Consider the following 23,412-nt stretch of genomic DNA (forward strand, 5'->3'; position numbering starts at 1 on the left):
CATACACAAACACACACACAGGCCACAGAAAGTTGTGCTGTGGCAAATTACAAAAAGTAGATCATTACGCTGCAAACACTTCTACTGCTAGCTGTACCGATGCTAATCTGCTGACACGTACAAACACATGGATCTGTCGACACTTGTAAGAACGCTTGCTGACGCACTTCATTTCTCAACTCAAATTTTCATTAAACCTTATCTTGCTTTGACACTAATGCCAGGGCTTTACTGCCAAACTGCACCAGCTCTTTAGCTGAGAAAAGCGAACACCGTGTTTGAAAATGTTCTCAGTTTTAAGTTTCATAGTGGAACTTAACAGACAACAACACTTGTCAGATATTGAGAAGCATGAACTGTTGTGGTGAAAGGGCAGTCATCCAACAACAAGTACAGACAGAGTTAGAGTATGAACGACGGTTGGAAAGATCACTGACACTCCTACATACATAAACACACATGCCCTGCAGGTATTCCTGAAATAGCAGAGGCTACATGCTGTGTGTCTGGATAAAGTTTAACACTGTGAATGATCCCCTTCTCTCTTTTATAGTCCTGAATCATGTCATTGTGTGTGAATGAAGAAGATTTGTACAAGAGTCGGGGATAGTGCTCAATTGTTCAAGTGACTCAGTGATGATCATATAACAAATCTGCAAATGAAGCATTTGAATAGAGCAGAACTAGATGAGGTATACAAAACCATGTAAGAGTATCCACCTTAAAACCACTGGGATTAATCTGCTGTTTCCACATTTTCGGCTTCCTAAATGACTACATGTTAAAACTCTTTCACTCAGTATTATCTAGAGCCTTTTGGTACTAAGCAATTACTGTATAATGTAGAAATAAAAGGAAATGAGAGGTTAAAGTTGTAGTTCAGGATATATTTCTACTCTATAATGTACCTAATGCTGCCATATACTTAGAAGTCCAGTTGCTTTTTTTCAAGCTGTCAAGACTAACACAATCTGGATGACTGAGAATCTACACAGACAATTACAACAGTCCCTTATGAAATAGTTATTTAACAACAGCACTCCAGACTAATGCAATACAGTGCAGCAGCTCTGCCATAAATTCTACTTTTACACCCTGTTGTACACTCAACAAAAATATAAATGCAACACCTTTGTTACTGCTCCCATTCCCCATGGGATGGACGTAGAGACCTAAAATTCATTCCAGATACACAATATAACCATCCCTCCCAAACAGTGGTCACAAATCAGTCCAAATGTGTGGTAGTGGGCACATCTGCCATATTGAGATAATCCATCCCACCTCACAGGTGTGCCACATCAGGATGCTGATCTGACATCATGAGTAGTGCACAGGTGTACCTCAGACTGCCCACAACAAAAGGCCACCCTGGAATGTGCAGTTTTGTCTCACAGCAAAATGCCACAGATGCCACAAGCAATGAGGGAGCGTGCAATTGGCATGCTGACAGCAGAAATGTCAACCAGATCTGTCGCCCGTGCATTGAATGTTCATTTCTCAACCATAAGCCGTCTCCACAGGCGTTTCAGAGAATATGGCAGCACATCCAACCGGCCTCACAACCGCAGACCTCGTGTAACCACACCAGCCCAGGACCTCCACATCCAGCAGGTTCACCTCCAAGATCGTCTGAGACCAGCCACCCAGACAGCTGCTGGAACAATTGGTTTGCACAACCAAACAACTTCTGCACAAACTGTCAGAAACCATCTCAGGGACGCTCAACTGCATGCCCGTCGTCCTCATCGGGGTCTTGACCTGACTCCAGCTCATCGCCGTAACAGACTTGTGTGGGCAAATGCTCACATTCGATGGCGTCTGGCACGTTGGAGAGGTGTGCGCTTCACGGATGAATCATGGTTCACATTGTTCAGGGCAGATGGCAGCTGAGAATGTCCCAGTTCTTGCATGGCCAGCATACTCACCGGACATGTCACCCATTGAGCATGTTCGGGATGTGCTTGACCGGCGTATACGACAGCGTGTACCAGTTCCCACGAATATCCAACAACCTCGCACAGCCATTGAAGTGGAGTGGACCAACATTCCACAGGCCACAATTGACAATCTGATAGACTCCATGCGACGATGTATTGCACTGCATGAGGCAAATGGTGGTCACACCAGATACTGACCGGTACTGGGTCCCCAGACCCCCATTAGCGCAAAAAACTGCACATTCCAGGGTGGCCTTTTGTTGTGGGCAGTCTGAGGTACACCTGTGCACTACTCATGATGTCAGATCAGCATCCTGATGTGGCACACCTGTGAGGTGGGATGGATTATCTCAATATGGCAGATGTGCCCACTACCACACATTTGGACTGATTTGTGACCACTGTTTGGGAGGGATGGTTATATTGTGTATCTGGAATGAATTTTAGGTCTCTACGTCCATCCCATGGGGAATGGGAGCAGTAACAAAGGTGTTGCGTTTATATTTTTGTTGAGTGTATTAATGTGAGAGCTACATGGGTAGTACATGTGCAGTACTGGGTAAAAGTCTTGGGCTACCCCTCATTTATTGAAACAGATTTGTTGAAACATCTACAAACATAAATGGAAAAGGAAAAACAGCCTTTTTTGGAATTTCTTTAAGTATTTTTCAGGAATAGTTTATGCTGGAAAATGAAGCTGTTGCCAAAAACATGCTTTCCAACATGATCCCCAACAACCGTGGCTGAAATGCAGCTCCAAACCGCGTTTCACAGGGCTGTAGACAGTGTTGTACCTCTCTCTGACGTCCTCTGTACATACGTTGGTTTCTTTTGGCCTGACACTTCTTTTGTCTTCAAATTGTCCAGTTTTCTGAAATTTTTTAAAGTAAAAGTTAAGACGTGAAGTTTGGTGCAAAAATAAGTTTGGAGCCAGTTCATGTCGGGTCACGTGGATGCAGTTTTTAATTGAACCATAAGGATTTAGAGGTAAACATACCACAATATTTCAGTCCATGTGACAATGAACAATCACCCATCTAAACATATATACTAAATATATGAAGTGTATAAAGTATAAAGTACAATTCATAATAACTATAATAGTGTATCATACCATAAATGGTAAGAAGTCACAGCCAGAAAACAGCAAGCCACTGAATATCATTCCTCAACATTTTGTACACATATGTAAAATATATAAAACAATTCTTGAGAATAAACACAGCTTATCCTAAAAGAACGTTGGGCTGGCTTTACTGCATTTTGGTCCTCTTGATTACATTAATAGAGTGGACACCATTTTTCGCCGCAACTTTTCTTACCATTTTGTCTGTGTCAAGGTTGTATTTTTTTCCCTCTGTCTTAGTCTTAACGATTTCCCCAAAATATCATTTTTCTTTTAACGCCATGAGTAGAACCAGAGAAGTTAAAATAGAGTCTTCAGTGTCCTTTATTTAGGTCTTTGTATGCTATTCTACTTTCTCCTGCTTCTCCACTATGTTCTGGATCCAAATATTGTACTTTGTACTCCTTACGTCATATTTTTAAAGCTTTAGTTACTTCAATAAAGCTACTCAGCAGTGTAAAAGTAATTAAAATCATCTCCAGTTGTAATATGAAATTGATACTAATGAATCAATAATTAGGATCTAATATGATACTAATGTACTTTATGCTTGTCTGCATTATGACTACCTACTTACTTTATGTGCATCCAGAACCTTTTGATGCCAAAACGTCTGACTTTCAGTAAGTGAAGGGTCTAAGCACTTCACTTAGTTAATAATGTCTTCTCACTTCCTTTCTAAGCTGTATGTGGGGTAGCACCTTGTCATTGTTTCCCTGATGTCATCCTATTGAAAAAATCCTGGAGACACCTCTGACTGCATGGACAGAAAGACTAAAAAAAAAAAAAAACAAGCATTCATCACGTTCTCGCTTCCTTTTGTTTCTTTTCTCTCTCTCTACTATCAAATTTAAAAAACAGAACTTATAATAATTATCAGTCTCTTGTTATAAAAGGCACCATGTTATCACAACCATGGTTTACTCACACACAGTCTAAAACCTGCAGTAATACAACAGGACGTGTTTATTCTTTGGGACTTCTTTTGTGTTGTTTAGCTCTTGTCCAGCTTTCTCAGCTCCTTCTAATCTAAGATTGATAGCCAACATTTAAAACCACTCTATTAGAGAAAACAAGGATCTCTAATGCTGTTTTGAAACTTTCTGAAAAAAACAGGGTAAAGGGTAAATCCAGATGGAAAATGTGATCTTTGTAGGTTTTTTCTCTGAGGTTTAAACTGATACTAATGCTGAAGATGAAATCACTGTCACGTTTCACAACCTCTGCCAGAAAAACAAAATGAGCTGTCTTTTTTTTCCTCTACCAAAACTTTTAACCAATCAGAAAATAACCTCAGTCATTGCGGTTGGTTTTCATACCAAACGCCCTGGAAGAAACCTCCATTAGCTCAGTGTATGTGTTTGTGTGGGGGGTGGTTGAGGAGGGGGTGTATGTGTTGTGAATAGATGGATCTCAGGAGGGAGGAGAAGAAGGAGGAGTGGATGGAGCTGGATGTTAACCTTAGTTTGGAGTGGAAAAGTACAGCTGTCTGCTGTGGAGGTGGAGACTTTCCTGCTGAGTGCACACACAAGAGCCAATCGGCACACAGAAAAAGACACTGCCTGACAGCAATGCCAAACTACCAGCGAGGTTGTGAGTTTGTGTTTTTAAAGAGAAGCTTTAGTTTCCAAATTTGAACTGCAAAGTGAAATGGTATATACTGGGAAAAAAGTTATATATTCATGGAAACAGTCATGAAGATGTTGATTCAAGGAATGGTGCTTTCCTTGGGTGGCAGGAATAATTGGAACAAAAGGAATTCCCAAACAAGATCATTCACGTGAATGCCAAATCAAGTTTCAACAACTCAGACAGCAGAAAGGGAAATTTTTGGTGCATGGCCTGCTGAATGTGCATAACCATCGTGCGCAAAAGTAAATGTCTGAATAATAGTATCGGCGATCGTGGCTCAAGAGTTGGGAGTTCGCCTTGTAATCGGAAGGTTGCCGGTTCGAGCCCCGGCTTGGACAGTCTCGGTTGTTGTGTCCTTGGGCAAGACACTTCACCCGTTGTCTACTGGTGGTGGTCAGAGGGCCTGGTGGCGCCAGTGTCCGGCAGCCTCGCCTCTGTCAGTGCGCCCCAGGGTGACTGTGGCTGCAATGTAGCTTGCCATCACCAGTGTGTATGAATGGGTGGGTGACTGGATGTGTAAAGCGCTTTGGGGTCCTTAGGGACTAGTAAAGCGCTATATAAATACAGGCCATTTACCATAGTAGTAAAGTTTTGATTAATATGGTTGTAATTGAATTTAAAATCCTTATCCTCACATATAAGGTCTTAGATAATCAGGCCCCATCGTATCTTAATGGCCTTGTAGTACCATATCACCCTATTAGAGCACTTCGCTCTCACACAGCAGGCTTACTTGTTGTTCCTGGAGTATTTAAAAGTAGAATGGGAGGGAGAGCCTTCAGTTTTCAGGCCCCTCTTCTGTGGAACCAGCTTCCAGTTTGGATTCGGGGGACAGACACTATCTCTACTTTTAAGATTAGGCTTAAGACTTTCCTTTTTTATAAAGCATATAGTTAGGGCTGGATCAGGTGACCCGGAACCCCCCCCCCCCCCTTAGTTATGCTGCAATAGGCTTAGGCTGCTGGGGGCTTCTTATATAACACTTCTTCTTCACTCACCTTTTTTTAGAGGTGATATATAAATCAAACTGACTTGATATGAACTGAAATAATACATTATGCATATTGATATGACTTGTCTATGCAGAATCACCGAGAGGTGGGAAAAGTTATTGTTAAGCATTAACCTCTGTAATTGTCAAATCACCGGCAGCCCATGTAGGGTTAGAGTTTAGACGGTTAGACTCCACCCATGTTTGGAGCACCCAAATGAAAAAACTTGTGTATGAGACTTCCTATGAAAGGTCACATCTCCTAGTTTCTGAAAACGTGTCTATTTCACAGATGGCTGCAACAAACAACAATCAATCCAACACTAATCCTAACAAGTTTCCAGTGACCTGGTGAATGTTAAGATATTAATCCATATTAAAAAGTCAGGTAAAACTGCTATCATTGCAATTATAAATTGTGATTTTTCACTGTGTTGCTCATCAAAGTGACGAGCTGTAGTCAATAGGGTTGCAGTGACTTGAAATGTTTAAAAAAAGCTGATAACGGATATTCACATAGAAACCCCAGAAGTTTTTCTAAATACACATAAAATCATCCAAATCCCAAATTACATTGGAGAATACAATTTAAATGTGAGCAAGGTGAGATTTGACCCCCAGGCTTTGAGTTCTACACATAAGGTATGTTGTATATATGTCATTTTGGTGCACTGAGAGGTTTTACTGCTGGCATTCATGGGTTTAACATGTGTATAAACAAGAGATTTCAAAACAGCATTGCGGTTTTACAGGGAGTTACAAGTTTACTGCAACTTCTTGAAGTCTCATTATGAGGTTGCCACAGAGGAGGTGCTCTAGGGAAACATTGTACACTGATTTAAATAGTACCACTGCACAGTTACTTCCCTAAAACCAACTGTTGCTACATTTGTGCATGTGTAAAGATGAAACAAATGTGTAGAGATGTCTTCAAGTGTTCATTTTACGTTGGAGAGTTGGGCTACCTGCTCCTCCTCGTTCCAGTCTTCATGCTACATAACCTCACCCTCCTAACTAAATGCCAAACCCTTACTAGTTTGTCTTTGCTTTTCAAAATGTCCTGGCTCCCGTAGCCTAAAACCTCAGCTTGGTCCTCACACAGATAGCTGTGCAAGTACAAACACACTCACACAGAAGAGCTCAGATGAAGGAGAGCTAGAGGGAGGAGGGGTGAGTTGTTATTCTGGAAGCATGAGCTCAAGCTTCTTCTCTTTAGCCTATGGTGAATGTGTCACAGGGCTGACAATCCTCTCAAACTCACAGAGAAAAACGCAGACACAAAGTTGTCCCAGTCATTTCAGGCTGTTAATGTTAATTTCTTTGAGTCTAACCACCTTAAGCCAGATATTCACAGTTAAAACTAATGATTCATTTTGTGGGGATGTGCTTTTTATCTTCCCAGCGTGAGTAAGACAAACACACAGATTAAACTGAGAGAGTAAGATCAATGTTGGGTAGACAGGAAGAGAAGAGAGCTTCTGTGGTAGTGAGAATAATTGGTGCTGATTGGCTGGTTGCTGTGCTGCTGTGTTGTTATTTCATCCATTTTCTAAATGAACCCTGGTATGTGGATGTGGCTTGTTTCAGCAGATAAAGGACACAGCACCCCCTGCTGGTTGGACCTTTAATGATTTTCATGAGCTTCATGAAGATCTTATAACAACACACAGCTTCTGTCTGAAGAGCAGAGTTTCTAAAATTATTATAAGATAATAATACTGTGATCAGTGAAGAGTGAAAGAGATACAAGCTGAACATCCTAGCTGGGAAATCTAAACTTCTTCTCCAAAGAAAAAAGTCCAGAATAACATCAGCAAAATTAAATATGACAAAAGATTCAAAAAAACTGGTTGATGCTCATATCTGCTTTTCAAGTCACACGTCTGACTTAGAGTCCCTGGTCAGGAACTACAGGTCCACAGTCTCCACAATCAAGCCCAACAAGTCCACAGTGCAGTTAAGCAAACAAGTTCAGAACAAGTCTAAATGCTCCAAAATCACAGGTCAAATTGCAGTTATGAGGTTATTAATTCTAATTTAAGGCAAAATCCAAATTCAGGACCATACTTATGTCTCACAGAGTCCTAAATGGCCATATATCAGAGTGGAACACAGGGGTGTAGCTAGGAGTCAGTGATGTCGAGCTGTTAGTTTTATTTTAAGTAATAAATAAGCACGTTGTGCTCATATGCACTCAAGAGGATGCACAACGAAGTAACACACATACTAAAAAAATAACCCCAAATCACACATTTTAGTAGTTAAATCCAGTTAATATTTACAAAAGGTCACCAGAGACATCCCAACTGGGTTGCTGTTTTAGGTATGCGTGATGTGTTGGCTTAATTTCTTCAATTAATAGCAAAGAAAACGTGACCCAGTCACCTTTAATTTGCTTTAGGCCTGCGGACAGCGTAATAAAGATGCTGCAGCAGCTAAGAGGACAGAAACAGTTCATACTAAAACATCACATTCCGCATGTAAAGTATATAATAAACATACGGTAACTCTGAGACCTGCGCGTAGTGACAATGCGCAGCTAATGTCCAGCTGTGATGAAAGGGTGTCACGTCCCAGCTGACGAGCTCAACAACAACAAAAGCACCAACGAGCATTTAGCGACAAGTCTGGCACGTAGTACATGCAGTGAAAAAGAAGCCTGTCATTGGCTGACTGGTGCTGGCGGAGCCGCCCACTTTCACGTCGTCACACAATCATGCCGTTTGACGGCCAACGAGAGCTCGCGCTCAGTGTGGACCGAAGGAGATCCACGCTGCTGCTATATGGCAAGCCATTAGCGCCAAATATCGCCCCTTTTCTAACCCGTTTAATTATTCAAAACGCCGAAAAAAACGGCGTTTGTCCCGACAGAACTCACATGGCGCAAGAACGCACCATCCGAGTGGCAGAAAAAAAGGCGTTTTTATTTGTCTCTGAACGCCGCTTTTTACGTCACACGACAGAAAACGCTGTTCAAAGATGCATAAAAACGGCGTTTTTAACGGCGTTCTGTGTCAGCTGTAACAGCGTTTAAAACTGTGTTTTATTGAAATTATGCATTGTTCCCTTATCCAATTTCTTTTAACTCATTTCACCCAATCAAAGAAGAAGTGCAGACCACGCTAATTCATCACAGATTCACCTTGCAGCTAAGTGATTGCCTATTCGGTCCCAGTGCTTGTTACCCACTATGCATTTTGATATGTTTAAAGCATGATCAAACAAGCAATGGCAGTGTTTGTGAACAACAGATAGTGTAACCCTGGGCACACCGCTGTGAAAGAATAACTCTGCAGCAGATACATTGGGCTGCAAGCCGTTAGCGTGTGTCGAGGCATCCTGTGACTTTTTCCACTCTGGTCAGCAGACTGCAAACGCAATCTCCGAGAGCCCTTTTTTAATATCAGGGGACTTTAATCACACATCAGTGGACTCGACACGGCCCACCTTCACCCAGTATGTGACCTGGCCCACACAGATGGTCGGAGGAAAGCGGGGAGGCTCTTAAAGATTCTTTTGATTCTATTGTGGGGGAGGACGTTGACAGCGTTGTGACCTGTGTTGCGGGCTACATTAACTTCTGTGTGGATAACACGGTCTGCTATAACAGAGTATTTTATTCTTGTTGTATAGTATTGTATTATATTTACCTGAGCCTATTGTGTTTTTCCTAATGTTTACTGCTGTTAAACTTGTACTTTTTGCCATGACCTAAAAATCTCTCACGTGCGGGACTAATAAAGGCTTATCTTATTGTTTATTCTGTCCTGTTTTGGTTTATGAGTAATGTAGTATCCTTTCCTTCCTGTATCCTTTGGGGCAACAGACCTTAGTCACACTTTTAGAGAAGTACCTGGTGAGGTGGATTGAGAGGAATATCCATGATGCATGGCAGTTTGTTCACTCACACTTCCTCTCCACCACAGCTTCCCAAGCGCAGCCAATCACAGAGCTTGCTCTCCTGATCCAAGAAGAACACATCAAAGTGCACTGCACTCACCTGAACTGACAGAACATCTGTCATTAACCTTATGGTGCACACACAAGCTTGCTCACAAAAACAGCCTGCCCATCCACTTCTTGTGTACAGCCTCTGTTTTGATCTTCCAGTTCAGCAAATGTATATATGTGGGTGTCCAGGTATTTGTACTCCTCCACCACATCGTATCAGCGAGTTCAGTATCTTATACTTTTGTCAAGATAATGCACACTGCAGCCGATTTGTATCTACAGTTATCAGAAAGAAGCCATAACCAAGTTACATGGATTCTTTTTTTATAACTTCATGTCATACAGGTAAACTAGTTATGTTATGTGCAACGCTGTCATGTGCCACTCTCTGGTTTTATGTTTCAAATTCGTGTAAGACATCCAGAGTACTCTGATGACATTGACAAGGACATCTCCAGTTTACATGGGAAACAATTATTTCATGTTCTTGAGATTACTTATTTACATCACTTTTCAGAAAACGTACATACAGGTCTGATTCAAAACTGCATATCTATTTTTTTTAATGCATGTTGAAAGGGCAAAAATATTCCCGAGATACTGTTAACATTATTAAAATTGAAGGCTATTATACAGTGGTATTACTTTAAACTGAGTAAAACGGTATTTTGATAAAAGTTAAGGTCTCTGTTTGTTTCAGAAAAAGCTGCTTTTATTATTTATTTATTTACATGCCCTCCGCGGACCATCTCTGCACTGCGATGACTGATTAGTGGCTCCCTGCACACTAAGGGCTGCACACAGGGACAAGGCGCACTAGGTTACAATCAGATCTTCCCTGGGCAGAGAGAGGTCATGAACTGTATGCCACTTTTTCATTGGCATACATTAAGTACAATGTTTTATTGCCCACGGTGGGGCAGGTCACATACTGGGTGAAGGTGGGCAGTGTGGAGTCCAGCGAGACATGATTAAAGTCCCCTGATATCAGAAGAAGAGCTCTCTGAGATTGCATTTGGAGTCTGCGGACCACAGAGAGTCACAGGCTGCCTCCACGGATGCTAACGGCTAATAGCTCAATGTCTCTGCTGCAGAGTTGTTCTTTCACAGCGATGTGCCCAGGGGTACCACAACTGTCTTTAACAAACACTGCCAGTCCCCCTCCTTTCCTTTCACCGCTGTCTCTTGTCTTGTCCGCCTGCAGCTGGAACCCGGGCAGCCTACTCACAGAGGGAGTACTGCCACTGTGACCGGGTTAGCGTCATTAGCTCTTCAATCATATCAGGGAGCAATCTCACATTTACAGTGATTACAGGAAGGAGAGATGGTGTGTAAGGTGTCCTTCTCGGGAGACATCACCCCCCTCTCACTGGGGATGTAGGGTCTGTCTGCCGGTAGCGCAGCTGCAGGGCCTAGCGCTAACAGCTGATCCCTAACGTAAACAAAGGAGCCATGTGTCGAGTGTCCAAATACGGGTGAAAAAAGAGGAGACAAAAGAAGAGAAAAGTCAACATAACTAGCACGAAGCGGTAATGCATGATGGCAGAATCTGATTGCTAAGACATAAGTTAAAGGTTAAGAGAAGTAAAGAGGAAAATAAGAAAGAAGCTCAGAAATGAGCAGAGCTGCCATAACAGGTAACACAGTTAACGTTTCAGAAAAAGTATTCTGTCGTTTGTTTGCTTGATCATGCTTTAAACACATCAATATGCATAGTGGGGTTATAAGTGAATACTGTGACAAGCACTGGTACTGAATAGGCAATCACTTAGCAGCAAGGTGAATCGGTGATGCATTAGTGTGGTCTGCACTTCCTCTTCTTTGATTGGGTGAAATGAGTTGAAAGTAATTGGATGAGGGAACCATGGGGAGTGCCCTGCATAATTTCAATAAAACGCCGTTTTAAACGCCGTTACAGCTGGCAGAGAACGTCATTAAAAACGCAGTTTTTATGTGTCTTTGAATGGCGTTTTCTGCCAGTGACGTAAAAAGCGGCTTTCAAAGACAAATAAAAACGCCTTTTTTTCCGCCACTCGGATGGTGCGTTCAAGGCGCCATGTGAGTGGCGGAAAAAAACGGCGTTCTGTCGAGACAAACACCGGGGTTTTTTTGGCGTTTTAAATAATTAAACAGCGTTTTTTACGCCATTTATTAACCAAACGGGTTAGAAAAGGGGCGATATTTGGCGCTAATGGCTTGCCATAATGCTAAACCGAGGAACGCGCAGTGGTGCGTGCATAATGGCAGAATTTGTAGAGTAACGTTTGGTTGCAGTGAGTGAAGATACCTGTGAATCGATGTGTTTTAATGGAGGACAGACACGACTTTAAAAAGTTATTTAATGGTCAGATTCGGTGAGAACTGAAATGAGAAATGATGGGTGTGGAAGGCAGGCCACACGGAATTTATGATCACTGGAATTGTCACTCAGAAAGAGATAAACGATGATTATCAGACAGAAAAGCGGCTGAAATATAAGTTTTATTAGTTACAGTTTGTTGGAAAATAAATTATGGAAATGTGCATATATGCATAAGACTATAAAACATTCTTCAGCTTCCATTTATGTATTTTTTATTGGGCACTATGCCGAAAGGGGATAAAAATTATATGCTTTCCTATTCAATGCAAAGAAAGCAATCTCACTATTCTTAAAGTTGTGTTGTGTTTATGTTTATATGATGAAATTTCAATCAAATAAAGTGTAAAATATATTTGTCCTTTGATGACTGATTTAATCTGAAGGGTTTTTAAGGTTGCATGTTTTCTTCTCAACATTTTTAACTCATCTGACTCTAACACACTTTATAATCCACGTTTAGGTTTGCTAGGATAATTCTCGCCATCTTATTTAAAAGGGAAAATGTATATTCATCATTAATTAACATGAGCGCTTTAAGTCATCATGTAAATATGCCAGATTGAGCCGCACAGGCTAATTTTCATCTGTCGTCACTGGCAGGTTAATGGCATAAATTAAATTAATCAACAACACCAAACATTCAGAGACATGTGAGCATGATTAAAAGACAAACACATGTAAAGTAAACACATACCCATGTTACTTATTAAAAGTCAAACATTATAATTACTAATAAAAACACATTAGAATTGAGGACCTTTAGTGACACTTTAAATCACAGCATGTTTGATTATCCAGTAATGACTGTGTTACAGATTAAGAGAAAGAACTAAAGAATGTTACGTTCCTTATTCCTGTGTATTTTATTCATCATCATGATGTCAGTAAAAACCACCACGGATGGGATTTTCCATTAGAAAAAAGTCGGGGTCTCCCCAGCTTGTTTGTGTTTTTCCAAACCTACTCTCCCTTAATGAAGGAGCAGAGGGGCAGAAACTCTGACCCTCTGTCCCAATTCAGCAGCAACCTACCATAAACAGTACGCAGCAGTGTCATTAATCTCAGCCTGCAGAACTCCTCACAGTAGTAGGCTATATTACACTCATTCACCAACTATATCATGTTTTTAAGGATAAGTTCTTAATTTCTAGTCTATGTGACACAAAACATCCAGATGAGTGGAAGGGACTCACTGGGTTTGGTCTTTACCTCACGACTCCTCTGGGCTGGGTGTTGGTTTCAGGATACAAATAGTTCATCTGATATCAACAGGGTAGGAACTGACGTAGTCCCTGAGGACAGGAAGATAAAGTTACAGGCATGTGGACAGAGCGTGTCACACCCCAAAGAAAACTATTTGTGTTAATCAAGTCACCCGTTTGAAAACGGTGTGTAACTCCTGGCAGTTTAAATAGTTCGCTGTGTCAGTCAGTGCAAGAAGATTAGAAAACAGAATAAGAAGAGGTCATTGTGAGATTTGAGAAGTTTGGGTTAAGAAGATGATCCGTATGCCTCAAAGATATTGCAGAGAGCTGGGTTTGAATCTGCCCCGAGTCTATTTACTGCCTGTCTTACACCAGTTTTTCTCCCAGGATTCCTGTCTTCTCTCCGCTGTCCTATCACAATAAGAATCACATTCTAATAAGGTGAAAAAACATTGAATCTCATTTTTTTTAGATGCCAACAAGCTGCATTTCATTGCAAAATAAATGGATACGCTGGTTAAAGCAGATGACAAGAAGCCTCATACTGGAAGGAATAACATATATCCTAAGGGACAAACGGAAAACTTTGTAAAAGATTTGGATTTTGCCGTTCAGTCAGAATATTCTGCATTTAGTTGGTTTTATCCTCTGATCCGACGCGGTGGCTTCGTTTGAAGTGTTTTTGAAGCATGTGAAACGGAAAGCTCTGAGGATCCGTTCTCTTTGTTTTTGTTGTCTCTGGAAATCTTTTCTTACTTTTTCCTGAATAAATAATCACTGCAGCATGAGACACAGTCATGTTTTGAAGACTTAGCTGGGGAAGTGACAGATTTTTGTTTCTGTTCTCTTTTTTTTTTTTTTTTTTTTTTTAAACATAAGGTTAAGAAAGGAAGGATGGGTGACTTCCTCCTGAGGTTACTGAATGTTTCTTCTCTCTGTGAGTTAATAAATGACTCCTTTCTGTGTGAAACAGTTATGTATGTGCTGTTTGGCCTCAAGCTTGTCAAGGTGGAAAAACTAACACAGACGCTGATGAAGGAACACATGGTCAGATCACACACAGGCACATACTGTTTAACCTCGCGAGCATCTTGTAATTTCCGCTCATTCTAACTTAAACACATTCACAGGATCTCTGTTGGCAAACATTAATCTAATCTTGACATTAATCTGTGGCCCTAAACTGAAACAAAACTCATTTTGAGACCATCAAAGATGTTCCCATTAAAGTTTAAATGACCTGGTCATATGTGAAAAACCACACATTAAAGCATGTTCAGGTTCAGCGTATGGCTTCATTTTCCTGTAGTTTTTAACAGTTGGTGAGGTGGAATCTCTTAACTCCAGCTCTATGTGTTAACACTAAGGAGCTATGATGTTGATTACAGCTAAGAACAGCCCCTTTGTTCTTGTTTTGTGCTGTTTTACACGTAGCGTGACATGAATCGTGGATGGTTTATCTCTCAGGCTCATAAAATGTTACTGAGATCCACTCTGATCCCTTCAAAGGGTTTTAACCCAAACAGAAACAGGTCAGAGTATACGCACTCACCCACAGTTTATGCTGTTTTTCTTCCTGTTTTTTATCTGATGTGTCTCAACCAAATTCCCGTTACTATTGAAATTACTGCGGCTATATCCTCTTTATGTTTTCACAAGAAGCCAATACACTATCGAGAGACCGAATATATCAAACTAATAAATAAATAGAGGCTACAAAATACAAGAGTTAGGACGTGATTTTACACCCATCCATCCATCTTCTGCTGGTTCTTACTTTGAGTGTTTTTCTTTCTTAAGTTGGACATTGCTTAAATTTCTGTCTGTTTATTTTCAAGGTAAAAATAAACTTCTGCAGAAGCACACGGAGGGATTTTAGTGGTTTTGGATCCAAGTCACTGTGGAGGAATGACAGAAGCTGTACGTCATAGGTGTCAAACTCTGGCCCGCGGGCCAAATTTGGCCCGCAGCCTAATTACATTTGGCCCGCGAAGCCATACCAAATGACTATTAGAGCTGGCCTACTGGTATTATACAGCTAATATATATATTGTTTAGTATTAAGCTTTGCTTGTTCCATATTCAGTTTTTCAGCAAAACGTGTTCGAGTCTATAAGAAAAGATTCATTCTTAAATCTGGAGGAAGATTTTTTTTTCAATAAATATTAATGTTAGCCCGCGACTTTGTTCCAGATTTGAATTTTGGCCCACTGTGCATTTGAGTTTGACACCCCTGCTGTACGTGTTCTGACACCCTCTGCTGGTCATTCATTAACATTAAAAAAAAGAAAAGCCTCTGAGGGGAAATGGCTGTTTATCTCAAGCTAGTGAGGATGAATAGATCTTTTTATAAAGACTTTTTCTTATGAATAAATAAAGAGGAAACCAGAATAAAAAGGTTATAAACATGTCTGTTGGATTTGTATTACAACAGGAAGTGAAGCAGCCGCATTTCAACAGACTGTCATTTACTTTAACGGTGTGACTTTATGTGCAAATAAAAGCAATAAAATCATTTTGTTAAAGCGTTTAAATTGCCAGTTTTGGCAGCACAGGATTGGACTGCCAGGGCCTCCACCTCTGACCACCGGTCAATCAATGATGGCCCAAGTCCCTTTGGCCTTGCCTGCTGGTGCAGGCCACACAGGAAGGCAGGCCCATGTGGTTCTTTGGGGCTGGATGGGGCCACAGGAACTCCATCCTTATAAACAAATTCACTGTCCAGGTCCTACCTACTGAACTTTGTTTCAAAGTCTGGTCATTTCAAACAAAGCCTGTAATTTTCTCATAAATACTGATGAACGTCTTTGATGTCATAGTGTGGTTGTGAGAAATTTTACAAAGTGTTAGCAATAAAACCAACAGCCACTCTAGTGTAAAAGTTATGATGGCGTACATTTATTTGAACACGTCTCCTTTCTTGGAGCACTCTTTTCAATCTTTTCATCACTTTTTATAAAGCAGAGAGAAAATAAATCAAGTTTAATACACATGAAACACATGAAAATGACTCGATGTTTAAAGAGATTCTTGTACTGTCGTCAGATCAGATTCAAGCTTTTTCCCCTCATGTTCTTTGTGGTTTAATCAGCAAAATAAGCTGATCAGCTTCACTGATGCGGTAAAAGAGTAATTTCTCTTCCACTGTCCTCAGCACCGACTCCACGTGACTGCGCAGCATCTCTTTCCTGTTACACCTGAGTCAGCCACATTAAAGCAGTGCTTCTATCTGAATGACAAAAAGCCTAAAATAGATTTCACTTTATCAGTCCACTCTCCTGTTCTCTGTCTGTCTGCTCAGAATCACTCTTCTTCTTTTTCTCGGCCTCCTCTTCTGCTTGTTTCCTCTTCTCCTCCTCTTTCTCCAGCTCTTCCTGCTCTTTGGCATCGGCCTCCTTTAGTTTCTCCTCCACATCCTGAGGGATTTCTACCTCCATCAGGTTCTCCATGCCCTCCTCCGGCTCATCTCCTATCAGCACCTGGGTGAGTTAAGATACAATCGCATTACACCTTCACATTCGAGGCCCCCCTTTACTTACATGACATGAATAAAGAAAAGCACATCACTGACTTCCTGCTTTGAAACAACACAGGAACAAGAATAGAATAGGTTTGGTTTTTATTCATAAGTCCAAAACTATAATTAATAAATGTTTACTATTACATTTTTACTGACTTTTAGTTATTCTGAGAGCTATAAAGTTCAACACAGCCAGGGTTGACATGTATCACGAATGTGACTATTAGCTGTATTTATTAAGCCAAATTTTCCATTTCAGGCTCCGAGCATGTTGAAATAAAAATGGGCAATTCACAGCTCATCCTTCCACACAAAATGATCCCTATGAGTGTCATCTACTCCAATCAGATGATGATAAAATGCAGATTAAAAGTCTATAAAGAACATAAATAATATAAGTAAAATCAGCACTCTCACAAAAGAGACAAAAGGTTACCGTCTCGTAGGCTAATAAAGATCAAAGCATATCAGTTGTGTTGACTGGACAGCTATTCTTGGTGTGTTAGTCGCAGCAGACTAGAATCACGAATGACAACATTTATACATTTTCTGCATTAATAAATGCAAATTCCTGTCACACACACACACACACACACACACACACACACACACACACACACACACACACACACACACACACACACACACACACACATTCAGTATTTAGTAAGGTACTAAAACCCTGATCATAAACTGCTCCCAACAGGGTTTGGTTCAGCACAAGTTACCGTGGTTATTTAGGTAAAAAGAGAGCCACCTCTGTGACATAGGACACCCCAACTTTAAGCCCACTTTAATCTTGCTTCACAGTGTGCCCCTCAGGTGTTAGTTTTCCAGTTTAGACAATAACCAAACATCTAGATTTTTCCTACCTGGACCAGTTTCTCACAGGCCGCTGTAACGTGGGCGTCCTTCTCCCAGCGGTGGAACTCTCTCATGATTGGATAAACATTCTTCTCTTTCAGCATCTGCCGGCCGGCTTTAGTTGCAGTCAGCTACATAGAGAGACAAGCAGTGAGGAGCTTGACATAAAAACATAATTACCTAATCTGTGTGCGTGTGTTTGTTTCCGAATGTTTGTGGTTTTGTACCAGTAAGAGCGTTTCCAGGAGCATCTTTCGGATGTCTGGGTCTTCCTCTCGCTTCTTGTCCTCGGGGAGGTACTGCAGGTCGACAGGCAGGCCTGGACCGTAAATTAGGTTCTGTTAGAGTCTCAACTAGCAGTAAATGGATTTAATAAAATAATAGTCTCTTAGTCCTTCTTTCTCAATATTATATGATGCTGTCTGTGGCTCTCAGCTCATTATATTCCCAGACTCTAATCATACTTGAGGGGTTAAACCATCATGACAATCTCACTGATGCAGGGATTATGCACGGCTGAGAATGCAGAAAGTTGCAGACACCAAGGATAAGTAGTGCTATTTATTAAAGTCCACTTCAAGATACACGGTGCATTGTTATGTCTCTTCACAGGATGGCACACAGCAGATGCCCACACAAAAAAAAAGATTCACATCCCATGGACCCAAGGGGACCCTAGAATACTCACAGTATGTAAACTGTAAAACTTTTACCTTTCATGTCTCTGGGTCATCCTTCCAACACTTATTTATCATTTTAGTCAAGTCTAAGCACTGCATGGTGAAGTCCAATTTATTTAGAGCCATCTGGATGTTAGCTTTTTGCAAGGAAAGAGTATTTTTTTCATCAGCATGTGTGGAGCTGGTTTCAGACCAGAAACCACCTGTGAAGCTGCTGTGTGGTATTTTGCACCAGTGTGTTAGCACTGTGTTGAGTGTTGAGCTGCAGCAGAAGCTCAAACCCAGTAATCAGGTTATAACAATAACGGCAACAAAAATATCAAACCTGTGCCACTAGCAGATAAACAACATTGGCAACTTCATGAGTGAGTGATTTTCACATTTTGGCTATTAAATTAATTAAACATCTTGTCACATATCAATCTCACGTCATGTTTTTGGTAGCGTCTCTTTTTCAGTAGTGAATGTTCCAGTTACTTCTCATTTTTTAAACTAAAAGTGGAGAGGATCACTGCCCTGCATGTCAGTATCTTCTTTTAATTGTTCTTTTTCTATATAATTTACCCAGGAAGTTTACATTTATTATTTAAAACCTTTCCGTATCCCTGGTTTTAATAAAAACTATATAAATAAACTTAATTAAAAATTGTATTATTCTTATTCATATAGCAGGTTGTGTAATTGAGTCAAAATAATCTGCAAATTGTGTGTTTACAGAAATGGAACATGCAACCAAGTTTGACAGAGTGGCTTTCTTATGCAGTGTTAATTTATTTTGGATAAAACTGGAGTTTGATGCCAACGAGGAAACAAGGTAGATCAGACTGAAATATGAAATATTACTGATATAAAGTGATATTACTGATATAAACACACACCTTCATTTTCCTCCTCTGTCAGCTCCTCTGGACCGGCCAGCGGCAGCAGGAGGAAAGGCAGGATATCCACAGCATCGCTTAGCAACCACTCGTGATGAGCTGCAGAGTGAACAGAGGTTTGAGGTATAACAAATCTGGTGTTGTGGAGGCGACATCACTGAGGTTAAACTCTAACCCTAAACCAGAAATCTGAACCTCCACTGTAAAAAATGTGGCCGAGGCTCCAATTAACTCTTTTTATCTACGGTGACTTTAGCCTAAACTTCAATAATGTGTGTCTCACCGTGGTCAAAGCAACAGTTGCGCAGGGTGCCTATGACTCCGCCCCTCCTCACTACAGATGACTGGTACTGAGTGAAGGGCAGCAACCTCTGGACTACACACCTGAAACACACCCAAACATCATTAGTGCATGCTGCAGGGTCAAAGCATGGCAGTGTGTAATTTTAAGAGAATTGACTGTGAACATGCACCTCCAGTCATGAACCACATTTTGCCAGTAATTTAACTTCCAACAAGCCTCAGCATGTGAAAGCTCCTCTCAAAGATCTAAGATGTTGTCGGTATAACAAGTGCAAATCAGAAAGCAAAGCTTGTCCCAGGTCAGCGTTATTCTCGGGTCAGAACGCCTCTTCTGTAAACATTTAGTCCCCTGTGGGGCAATGCAGGAGGTTCTTGAAGCTCTCCTTGACTTCATTTTACTTTTGGACATGTAGGTGGAAAAATTGTACTTACAGTTTTAATAAAACTGGGTCCTTATCTACACATACACACCTATTCTTTTAAACCAGATTATCCTGCTTTGTTCTCCAAAAACAGAGCATGTCAGTGTTATAAAGCAGGGTGCCTATCTCATTTTAGCTCATGGGCAAAAGAAGTCTCTCAAGCAGGCCAGAGAACTACAACTAACGCCCAATGACCTGGTAAAAAGTGTTCTCCTTTCTTTTAATGTAAAGATATTTAAGCACATTTTCCTGACCATCAATTTATAAAACTGATGAGAAGCATCCTCAGACGTGTTTAGAAACAAAAGTGTAATTTTAACAATATGTCCCAGTCGAATCAGTCGAATGTCAATACAAACAAGATGACGCAGCAAGAGCAATTTGTGTGTCACAGGCAGGAGGATGGAGGAAAGAGGAGACGAGGATATCAGCCGAGTCAACTGTTTTCCAAAGGGTGATATTTCAGTGACCTAAAAGGCTAATATTCAGAGAAAAAGCTGTGTATGATCGAGTCTCCCCAACTCTGTCTCTGAGCTCTTGACCAGCAGTGAAGTCAGTCACCTGTCCTTGTCCATCAAGTAGTTTCTGGCCTCAGGCAGCTGCGTCAGGTTGGACAGCAGAGGACCCAGGTAGTGCAGTTTAGCGTTCTTATTGTAACCTTCAGTACAGAAGATCTGAACAAGCTGTGCCATACCGACGTCCTCCTGCAGCACCTGAAACAGAAACAGTTTGTCTCTCATTATCCATGAGGAGGAGATTAACATGACGGTAAAGCTAGAATGATTATGAATTCAGTCCTAAAATGAAGCGCTCTGACTGGACGCACCTTGAATAAAATCTTGCAGGTTTTCTCGTGTCGCGTCAGATTTGACAGGATGGTGCAGATCTGATCGGAGAACAGGTACTCGGGGTCCAGAAGGTTCTTAAACAACACGGGGACAACTTTGACATCTTTCACCAAAACCTGAGGGACACACAACAACCAGCAAACGCCCGTTACATGTTTGTTTTAGAAAAGGAAATAAAGTGAACACACAAAGTTTTCAAGGGCTGCGCTCGAGTCCACTACCTGATGAAGAGTCTCATCGGCTGACAGGTTGATAAAGATGTGGTAGCAGTCCTTCACTATGGCAATGGAAGGGTCAGAGGTCAGGGCAAACAGGGCAGCAATTAGATCAGGTTTAGAGTGGAGAAAGCGGCAGCCATCCCTGACATCAAACACAGGGGAAAAAGAAAGTAAAAAGATGGAAATATGTACATATTTACTACATTTATGGCAGAAGTCACTTTAAATAATCCTCCCACCTGTTTCCAGACAGTCCCAGGATGTACTCAGTGGCCTGACCTTTGACATCTGGACGTGTGCTGGGAGTCAGGAAGGAAAGCAGCTCTGCAACCTCAGAATCACTCAGCATCTTCAAACAGTGTCTGATCAACAGAAACAAAACCTTAACCACACATACAGCTCTAAACTCAGGTCAGTAACATGATTGGGTATAAAAATGAGCACGTTAAAGAGACAGAGTTTCTCAGAACTAAAGATGATCATCAGTCTGCAAAAACTGCATCTACTAACTGTGGCTCAATTTCAAAAATAATGTTCTTAAGTATGACATTGAAAGGACTGTGAATATCTCATCATCTGCAGCACATAATATCTTTTCAACTATTCAAGGAATCTGGAGAAGGCTCTGTGCACAACACTGTGATCTTCAGGCCCTGAGGCTGCACTGCATTAAAAACAGACCTGATTCTGCCATAAAAATTGCTGCATGGACTCAGGAACACTTCCAGTTCACTTCCAAATTATTATCTGTGAACACAGCTCATTGTTTCAGACACAAATGTAGGTTAAAGCTCCATCATGCAAAGAAGAAACCATATGTGAACATGATCCAGAAACACTGCCGTCCTCTCTGAGCTTAAAAGTGACTGAAGAGAAGTGGAAAACTGTGGCCAGACAAATCAAAATTTGAAATTTCTTTTTGAAAAACATGGACACTGCATCCAAAATACTAAGGAAACTGTGGAAGTGCATTAGTTCCAGCAGCTGACACATCTGGAAAGGCACCATCAATGCTAAAAGGTATATACACATTTAAAAACCACAGGCATGTTTTTCAGAGAAGAGCTTGTACATCTCACAAAGACAATGCTTATCATGAAATCATGGCATATCATGAAACACAAAATGATGACAAGCAGACCCAGGATGATTGAACAGCTAGAATCAGGCAACAATGGGAGGAAAATCCTCTCTAGAAAGTCCAGCAGCGACAAAACGAGATAATAGTTTTATTTAAAATGGACATTTTTCCAGTTTAAAGATCTGTTCTCTGGGTTCAAAGCTGAATTAAATCTGGGTTTCTGAAACTCTGGAAATTACTGCACACTGTTTTATTTACATTTAGAACAGTTAAAATTATTCCGGTAATGGATTTGTTAGGAATTACTTAGTAATAAGACACATTTCGAGTAGTACAGCGCTAAACACTTTAGAAAGTCTACTGTCTTTTGTACACACAGGAGCCTTTCAGCACAGCCTTGTCAGATGCTGTGAAACCTCAGCGTGTCTCCTCTTGCTCTTATCTTACCTTTAACTGTCTAAAGAGGAGGCTTTCATGTCGCTTTATACTTCTTTTTGTTCCTCTTCTTGTTTTATTCCTCTAACATCAGATGTCATGTGTAATAAACAGAAACAGCTCAGGAACATGTGGACACCACAGCCGATCTTTGTTCTTCTTCTAACCGTTTTCAGCAGCTTTAAATCCCCCTGCTGGGATTTACCGCCCCCTGGTGTTCACTACATGAGCTGCCACAAATTTTACTTCAATTCCTTCATGCAGGAAACTGGAGGGCCACGAGTGCCAACATTAAATACATGATTAAATATTTAATTAAATGTCTGATTAAAAAAAAAGGAATGAATACATAATTTTTTGAATGTTGTGCATGAAAAATGTATGGAATTTTATTTAAATATGGAATATTTAGATAATAATTTCCAATTGTAATTAGTTAATGACACGTTTAATTACTAATTTAGTATTTATTTCATTTTAGCACTTATGTTCCTCCATATATTTCTACCTGCCTGCCTTGAACCTTAATTATTTCTTATGTAAAGAAAAAAAAATCTCACAACCTATGACATGAAATAGTAACGAAGCGGTTTATAAATTAATTTTAAAATAAAAAAATAATTTAAACAGTTTATTAATTATGTCATCCATAGAAAAAAAAGCAGAGAAATTACAAAAACAACATCAAACAGTCAACAGGTGCAAAAGTTCATGTTTAATTTGGATAGGAGTGGGAACATTAATTTGACAGAGTGTCTAGGGCACAGGTGTCAAACTCCAGGCCTCGAGGGCCGGTGTCCTGCAGGTTTTAGATGTGTCCTTGATGCAACACAGCTGATTTAAATGTCTAAATTACCTCCTCAACATGTCTTGAAGTTCTCCAGAGGCCTGGTAATGAACTAATCATGTGATTCAGGTGTGTAGACCCAGGGTGAGATCTAAAACCTGCAGGACAC

The 23,412-nt window shown here is 40.7% G+C and overlaps 1 protein-coding gene across 1 annotated transcript; it reads right to left on the minus strand.

Annotated features, from left to right (window-relative positions):
* Nucleotides 1-16,083: 16,083 nt before the first annotated feature.
* Nucleotides 16,084-22,626, minus strand: hgh1 (HGH1 cochaperone). The gene is made up of 10 exons (XM_085407164.1): nt 22,469-22,626; nt 21,180-21,302; nt 20,944-21,082; nt 20,701-20,838; nt 20,436-20,587; nt 19,433-19,533; nt 19,150-19,248; nt 17,819-17,910; nt 17,600-17,722; nt 16,084-16,686 (listed from the first exon to the last, which is right to left on the minus strand). Exons 2-10 carry the CDS (start codon nt 21,287-21,289, stop codon nt 16,465-16,467), a joined length of 1,176 nt encoding a protein of 391 aa, XP_085263290.1. The 5' UTR covers nt 21,290-21,302; nt 22,469-22,626; the 3' UTR covers nt 16,084-16,464.
* Nucleotides 22,627-23,412: the final 786 nt, after the last annotated feature.

Source organism: Rhamphochromis longiceps, linkage group LG5 (genome assembly GCF_057381845.1).
Source record: "Rhamphochromis longiceps isolate RC_006_pf linkage group LG5, R_longiceps_female_GT1.1, whole genome shotgun sequence".
Classification (NCBI taxonomy): Eukaryota; Metazoa; Chordata; class Actinopteri; order Cichliformes; family Cichlidae; genus Rhamphochromis; species Rhamphochromis longiceps.

Bases quoted from the DNA above. Each gene is read 5' to 3' on its own strand.
- hgh1 (XM_085407164.1), bottom strand. From the start codon at position 21,289: ATGCTGAGTGATTCTGAGGTTGCAGAGCTGCTTTCCTTCCTGACTCCC. The intron at 21,083-21,179 runs GTGGGAGGATTA...GTTTGATGTCAG, and splicing joins CTGGGACTGTCTGGAAACAG to GGATGGCTGCCGCTTTCTCC. The intron at 20,839-20,943 runs GTAGTGGACTCG...TGTGTCCCTCAG, and splicing joins CCGATGAGACTCTTCATCAG to GTTTTGGTGAAAGATGTCAA.